Source organism: Sinohyriopsis cumingii, unplaced genomic scaffold, assembly GCF_028554795.1.
Source record: "Sinohyriopsis cumingii isolate HCF-2022 unplaced genomic scaffold, ASM2855479v2 utg000695l, whole genome shotgun sequence".
Lineage (NCBI taxonomy): Eukaryota > Metazoa > Mollusca > Bivalvia > Unionida > Unionidae > Sinohyriopsis > Sinohyriopsis cumingii.
The window spans coordinates 4,361,082-4,369,310 of record NW_028315924.1 but is presented as its reverse complement, the minus strand read 5'-3'; the positions used below and the strand labels follow the sequence as shown (position 1 = coordinate 4,369,310).

Below are 8,229 nucleotides of genomic sequence, written 5' to 3'. Positions count from 1 at the left end.
TGATGTAAGGTTACAAGAAAAAAGTAATGTTAAGTGGTAATTTAATATATGTTTCTTGTTGTGTCATGTTTGGATAGTTATAAATAATTGTTTACTCATTGTTACAAATGCATTCTTCTTCTTCTTATTCTTCCGTTTCCTTACTACGTTCGCCGGTGCATTATGTATATTAGTTATCTCAAAAGAAGCTCCTTATCTATGCAGATTACTAAGCTAGAATGATCGGTCCCTCAGCCAATACGAGAACTCGCGAGACAAATCTAGCTAAGGCTGATTGCTCGAGGCTGATCGCCAGAAATGAGTTGCTATTTTACCTCTCTGTAGACATAGGTACCCAGGGATAGGCAGAATAATTGAGTGATCGATTTTATTAGAGGAAAGCTGATATAATAATTAAAAATAATTAGGACTAATCTGCCTGAAAGTGTGGAATTCGCAGCTGATTCATAGAACCACATTGTTACTGTTGTTTGTTTTTTCTCGAACGGGTTGAAACATGGAAAAAAGTAAAGAAACGCTATTGCTCTTTCTGTTTTTCTCGTGCTGCGGAGAGACATGTAAGTTATTATATTTCAGTCACAGTGTGCAGTACATAGTTTAATAACTTTAAGTATATAGTTTAATGTCTTATAACATATGGCTATCACAGGGGCTCGTATCGTTGCTTTCAATTAACCCGGGGGGTTGGGGGGGGGGGGGGCGAGTGGTCTAAAGGGCTCTCTGTTACAGATCACTGCCATCTCACCTCTGTCTGCGTGGGTTCGAGTCTAGGATTAGGCCAACGTGGGTATGTGAGAAAGCTTGCCAGTAGCTTCTCGTGGGTCAGTGGTTCTTCCCGGGTTTTTCCTCCACCCTTAATACTGGCCGCCATGTATAACCTATCGTATGCTGAAAAATGGCGTTGCACACCACAACATTGAACAACAACAACAATTAACCTGTCATACATGTACTATGGCGCTTATACTGAAGTCAACTTTTTGCTACAAATAGATCATGACATCACTGTGCCTGGTAGACCAACAAGTTGTTCTCCGCCATTTTCTAAATTTTTTTGCTTTTGGGACTGGCGGTGGAGACCAACAGCGGAATGCAGTAATTGTGCTGAAGCATCTGCCTGTGTATAAGCCAGATGATCGGACTGCGCGCTATTAATTAATAAATTTATTTAGTCTAACCTTTGTATCCATACGGTAAGTATAATCCCTCTTCTAATGATCCACTGCGTTAAATCCTTTAGAACACTTACCTTTTTAGTAAAAATCCCAGTCAAAACAGAACACCTGTGTATTCATCGGCTGTTGACCTCAGATTTGAATTAACCACGCATGTGTGTAAAGCAGCATCGCCACAAGGTAAGAGTAACGCGTGGAAACCGTCTAGGGGGCAGGGGCCAGTTTTTATGTACAAATTAAATGTTGCAATCAGCGACCTAGTATAAAAAATTTTAAAAAATCAAATGCACAAGTGAGGTCAAAAAGGTCCATATTTTTAGATACCTATATTGAAACAAAGCATAAGACTATTATTCACTTGATTAGAGAAGTCAATGGCAACTCATAGCAAAAGTTTATGCACACCAGCCCCTATTTTATACATGCATTTTTCACATCCAAAGTCAGTTTTTGACAGCATGTGGTGTTCACAGTGCACACGCAAGCCCTTTCCCTGGATGAAATTTTAAAAACATTGCTAAATAGTTTGATGCAATTCAGAATAGTTGTCATCCATGCTGTTTTTGAGATACTCTACTTGCCTTGAACCCACATGTCTACTGCTATGGGAGGCTAGCTCATCTTCCTAGCCGACTATTGGTGTTTCACTATCAATATACAGCAGAGCAATTATGGAAGTTGTACATGCCTGGCATCAATTTCAAGAACAACATAAGCCCGAAGCACCTAGTTCACAAATATATCCATAACTATAAATAGTAAACAATAATAGCTGAAAAAGTGATTCCATAGCCTTAAGTTAAGAAATTTGCCAGGGGCCAATTTATGAAACTGCACCCTGCCACCCTAGCGAGGCATATATCACTCAGAACTGACTAATGCTTGGGTAGCAGCTGTGCCGTTACGGCAGACATTTAGGAGAGAGACGTCATGTCAGAAATTTGGGATAGAATGAATGGCTATTTTTAGATACTGATATCATTTCGTGTAATGTTTCGCAGAGATAAAAAGCACAAGCGCCATATAATAACTTTAAGGGAGGACACTTGTCTCTTTGCTCGTGACCTATTTAAGAATAAATGCTGATGTTTCAAGCTATGCATTGCGTAACTTAATAAGCTTGGTATTGATATTTAGTTAGGCATTCGACTGTGTATCCCTATCAAAAGTTTGACTTAATACCTTTAAGGAATGCCACAGGTGTCTAATATTTCAGTGTCTTCTTGTACATAGGTAAATCAATTTTATATTGAACATTCTGATGCATCCAACTCTACTACATGTGGTCATGGTACAATAGATGGGTCTTGCATGTTATCTTCTTCATGTATTTATGTAACTAACTGAGGCAATGAAAAGAAATGTCAAGTGAAAAAACCATAGTGCCATGTCTGAAAATCCATCCTCTGATCAAAACTTTCCATAGTTTGGCCTCAAAAGGGGTCTGCAAGTAGTCATCATAAATATCAACCATTATCCTCCCTAAACTGAATGAGATTCGATTATTGTTACAGCAAACTAGATCAGTCAATATTCTGGGTCTATGTGAAACTGTTCCTTGTGATGATACTGATGATCTGGCTCTCAAAATACAGTGGTTAAGCTTTGAAATGAAAAGATAGGGTATCCATTGGGGGAGGTGGTGTTCTCTATGTAGACAGTTCCAGTAGTTATAACAGGCATGTTGATTTAGAGACTATTAGAGTGGAGAGTATCTGGATTAAAGTAATCCTTGCCAATACTTTTATGTTCAGTTTACAGGCCACCTAGGTCCACAGCTGATTGGATTGATAGCTTTGAGGAGCAAATTTGAAATGCTTTACTAAAGGAAGATTTAGAAACTATCATATTAGGTGATTTTAACATTGACTACATGAAAACTCCACCATTAACATGGATAAGTAACTTTGAAACTTACAACTTTAATCAATTAATAAACACCCCGACTAGAGTAACAGATAAAAGTACTACTATCATTGATCATGTCTATACTAATAAACCTGAAAACATGAGTGAAATTAATGTGCTATTATATGTACACACTGAGTGACCACTACCCAGTCTGTATAACTAAACATGTTCTGAAATCATCTAAAAATGGTCAACACATTGAAATACAATACAGCGACTTTAACACATTTTGATGAGGAAATGTTCATATAATGATTTAATTTGCAAACCCTCCACTCAGTTTGCAATATAGCTGTTGTCAACACTGCCTTAGGCAAATGGTATCAGATGTTCAGTGCTGCCGTAGACCAGCATGCCCCAATTAAAACAGAATGTATTAAACACCGAACTTCACCCAAGTGGATTACCCCTGAGATCAATGAAGCTTAGCAAAGAGATAATTTCCACAAGAAAAAAGACCTGAAAAACTATTGGAAATGGAGGAATAAAGTTAAGCACCTCATAGATAAGGCAAAAGAAGAATGCTGAAAACATGCTATTGATGAATGTAGGAATACTAAAACATTGTGGAAGCATTTAAAGGAGATGAACCCATCCAATAATAGTTGCTTTTCTCCCAAGACTTAAGCAAAATGATGACAATGCAACATACGCGCAAGACATTGCTGAGATTTTAAAAAATTTCTAAATAAGCATCTCCAGTAATGGTATTCAGAACCAGACTAACATGCCAATTGAACTTGATGCTCTTTTATCACTCATAAGAGCTAAAATTCCCAATGATAACTATTTGTCACTGGCTAATTTTAGTGAAGCAATGTTTCTGATATGCTCAAAAAGTTGAGTATTAATAAATCCTCTGGTTTAAATGGTTGTTGTTATTGTAGGGTTTAATGCCATTTGTCACCACAAGATAGGGCACACATAGCGGCCAGTATTAATGGTGGAAGAAGAACCCGGAAAACCCCGGAAAGAACCACCAACCCACGAGAAGCTACTGGCACACTTTCTCATGTAACCACGTTGGCCAAGCTTGAGATTCAAATCCATGCAGACAGAGGTGAGACGGCAGTGAGTCATAACGGTCAGCGCTTTAGACGACTCTGACACACGGGGCCCCGGTTTGGATGGTATTAGTCCATGAATTCTTAAAATTACTGCACCAGTATTAACAAAGTAAATTAACACATATCATGAATTTAAGTATAATGAGTGGTAATTTTCCAGATACCATGAAGTGTGCAAAGGTTACACCTTTCTTGAAGAAAGGAGAAAAGGAGGATCCTGGGAATTTCAGACCAATATCCATTCTACCTATATTGTCAAAATTATTTGAAAAGCAGGTAACTATGCAGGCAGAAATCTTATAAGGATTTTAAAACTAGGAGTCTAGGACTCCTTATTTGGCAAAAATAGGAGTCCCACAAGCAAAAAGTTGCAGTCACCTCCCAAAAGCATTTGTGTTGAGGTCTCGTGTTTTATTCTGGACCTTCCCTTAGTCTTGATTTTGTTCTGCACACTAAAGCCTCTCTTGCATGCCATGGATATCACTAGTGACAACAACACAGTTGCAGCTAGGCCTGTAAAATCTGGAAATAAAACTCTGTACTCTTGAAGCAGAGTTGTAAGGCTTCTGTCAGTATGTAGTTCAATGATTTTACGACTATCTAGCAAATAGGTGGTCCCTCATGCCTGGAAAATGTGGAATTTTGCAGATTAGAAGAATCAGTAGTTGCCATTGTGTTTAATTTCCACATGCTTTACACCACTGGCATATAGCTGTTTGTCTATCAAAATGAATTTTATCGATCCAAGGAAAGACTTATTCCAAACTCTGAACGCCAGGCATCACACACTTTATTACACTTGGCTACTGTCTCATCCAAACTAGCAACTTTAGCACAGTTCTGAATCTCTTTAAAAACTGAATCAGTTTTCTGTTTAACCTCAAAATATGTATCCAAATTTGCAAACAGCATTTTGTCAGAGTCTTGAGATGTCTTGATTTTGAGGTTGCATGCAATATCAGAAATGAACACAATAACAGGGATTGTGCTGGTCTTCACCAATGTCACAAACTGTGATTTTTTTGTCCTTGTTAGCAACAAAATATACCATCTGGCGATATTTTTGGCTGATAAAACTGTATATACAGTCTGGGTTTGGAGTGGAAAAGTTCAAAGGTTCCATGACAGGAAGCTTCAGATGTGGATATAATAAAAAATGCACTGAAATCTATTGTTTCATAAACAAGTCTTTGTGTCGTATTGAAGAATCACCCTAACACTGTATTGTTATAAACACTGTATTGTTATATCATACTCCGGTTGCACTATGTCTGGCCCTGGTACTGTATACTGTAATATAACCAAAACAGCCATGCAACTGACTAGCTACAATCGACCACCTCTGAAGGCGGGAACAGGAAATGATTACAGTCAACCAGACGATGGCAATTTTAAAAAAAAAAGCACCAGAAAAAAGTTTTGCTGCAACTTCAGACAAAGCTGATTACCTTTGAAGTACCATAATATACTAAAAAAATTAAAACAAATTCTGTCTCGGTGTTCTACAATTATTTTATGTTGCAGCAACAATAACAAACAGGTATTTGTTTGGTCCTTCAAAGAGAGCCTTTAGCAGGGGCCCCGAGTGACCAAGTGGTATAAAGCGCTCACTGTTCCAGATCACCGCCATCTCACCTCTGTCTGCATGGGTTCGAGTCCAAGGCTCGCCTATCATGGGTACATGCGAAAGCCTGCCAGTAGCTTCTCATGGGTTGGTGGTTCTTCCCTGGGTTTTCCAGGGTTCTTCCTCCACCAGTTATACTGGCCGCCATGTATAGCCTATCTTGTGCTGAAAAATGGCGTTAATCCCAAGAACAAAAACAAGAGCCTTTAGCGCCTTTAATAACACATGCAAGCGAAAGACCTTTGATCAAAGGGAGGCAACAACAAACTTTTAATAAAAGCACTGTGTAATTTTTCATAGTGATTAGAAAATACTGCGTTGCAAAAGTTTCCTGTTTACAACAAAAAAAGTTTATATGGAGGACTCCTGTGTGGGTAATTTTCTGTGTCCCAGGTTTAAAAATATCTGCATCCTAAGATGCGTAATTAAGAGTTTCTGAGATCTCTGGCAAGTCTATGAATTTTTTTAAACCTGCTCTCTATCTCATAAGGTACAATCAGGATTTTTAAAGTACAGTGGGACCCCGCTATAACACGGTAGTTGGGAGCCATAGAATCCGACCGTGTTATGAACCGAACCGTGTTATATGCAACCAAGTCAGTTAGCTGAAGAAAATGTACCCCCACCCCCGCCCAAAAAAATTTAAAAAATTGTGGGAGGGTGGGTAATAAATGCGGGCGGTAAAATACGTGCTTCGTCGGCACATTTGCTATCTTGAATTAATGCATATTAAGTGAGAATACACCTGTAGTGAAAAGAGAGAAGACATCATATAATAGTTTACTTTATTTAGAGAACCATGAATTGGTACATATACGTGATTACTGTTCATATATAACTGTCTAATGTATAGCATCATCAGAGTATCAACGCAGTGTACTCACCTGCGAACCTCATCATATACATTGAATCCACAATACAAGTGATTCCGTCGAAAATATGCATACACAGCTTTAAAATATTCATTGATTTTGTAACAGGTCATATTGGTCTGAATTCAGTGGAAAAACATAGCACAATCACGTAATGAATGACGAAGCACATTTACTTTGAAGTCGGTAAAAGTTAGTTTGCGTTTTAAGCCGCCGTTGGCATAAACTTTTTCCCTACAAAAAGTAAACTTTCACAGCACAGTTAAAGTGTTCAGTCACGTTGGAAAATGCAAAAATCCGTCAGATTCCATCTCTTTTATTTAAGTTTGGTACTGACTTCCTCTGAAGAAAACTTCTTTGCTGTTATTGAAAGACTGTAGTCGGGGTTAGAGCATCCGCCTCAGATGCGGTAGGTCGTGGGTTCGATCCCCGGCCGAATCATACCAGAGACTTACAAAATGGTACTAACAGCTGCCTCGCTTGGCATTCAGCATTAAGAGGTTAGTGTTAGGACTGGTCGGCCTGGTGTCAGGATAATGTGTCTGGGTGGGACATCATGCTACATGTCTGCGGCATGATGCCCCAGTGCTAGACATCACTATAAACTGCCACATTGCAGACAACGTAGCGATATGACTGAAATTTTTTTAAAGCTACATTAAAAATCAAAATCACATCACATCACTTTAGTCGGCTTTCTTTGGTGAAGGGTGCATGCGCTTTTGAAGTTGTCGCTAAAGAACAGCTTTGGAGAACCAAACGAATGCCCATTTCTTATTGTGGCAGCAACATCAAATAATTATATTGCATGATTGAGACGGGGATTTTTTCCATTTGCTGGGTACGTTTTCATAACAGTCGGTGCTTCAAAGGTAATCTGTTTCCTTTGAAATTTCAGCAAACTGTTTTATCTGGATACATTTTCAAAAGGAATTGGCCGTCGTTTAGACTATTCTAGTTACTGTCCCTCCATGCCTGCTGAATAAACCAGCAAGATTTTTTAAAATGTTTTTTAATTTTTTTTTACATTTGTCATAGCAGCATGATGCTGCTTTCTACGCATGCGTCTGAAAATTAACAAAGGGTCAACGGGCGATAGTGACGCAGGTGTTCTGATGACATAGATTATTACAGAAAACACGAGTTCTAAAGCATTTAATTGAGAGTGAAAAGAAGAGGAATTTTACTTACCATCCACACACAAATGCCAGTCTTTGTAAATATATTAATTACTAGGGAGCGGCCAAAAATCCTATGAAAGACAGATTACGAGAGAATGCCTCGTCCAGTTGATCTCTGTTACCAGAAATGTCAACAACAAAAAAGCGGATATTTCACAACATACAGAACTCATGCTAGATGTCGGGATAAGCGGATTATGATATAACAATGCACTGTTTAGATGGTTTGTCAGTATAGACAAAGAATTTATTTATGTAACAATAGACAAATTTCAGTGCATTTTAGATCCAGTTTGCAGCTTCCTTTCATGGGGCCTCTGAATTTCTGTACTCCAAACCAATGGTTGTATATAAAATTTTAAACAGCCAACAATGTCACCAACAAATAAAAAAAGCCAC

The 8,229-nt window shown here is 38.4% G+C and overlaps 1 protein-coding gene across 4 annotated transcripts in view; it reads left to right on the top strand.

Annotated features, from left to right (window-relative positions):
- Positions 1-322: 322 nt before the first annotated feature.
- Positions 323-8,229, top strand: part of LOC149773305 (uncharacterized) — a 127,462-nt gene continuing 119,555 nt past the window's right edge. For all 4 annotated transcript variants that reach the window (XM_089946527.1, XM_089946526.1, XM_089946525.1 and 1 more), the window contains exon 1: positions 323-557. In XM_089946527.1, the coding sequence (XP_089802653.1) occupies positions 497-557 (61 nt within the window). In that variant the 5' untranslated portion in view covers positions 323-496. The remainder of the gene's footprint in view (positions 558-8,229) is intronic.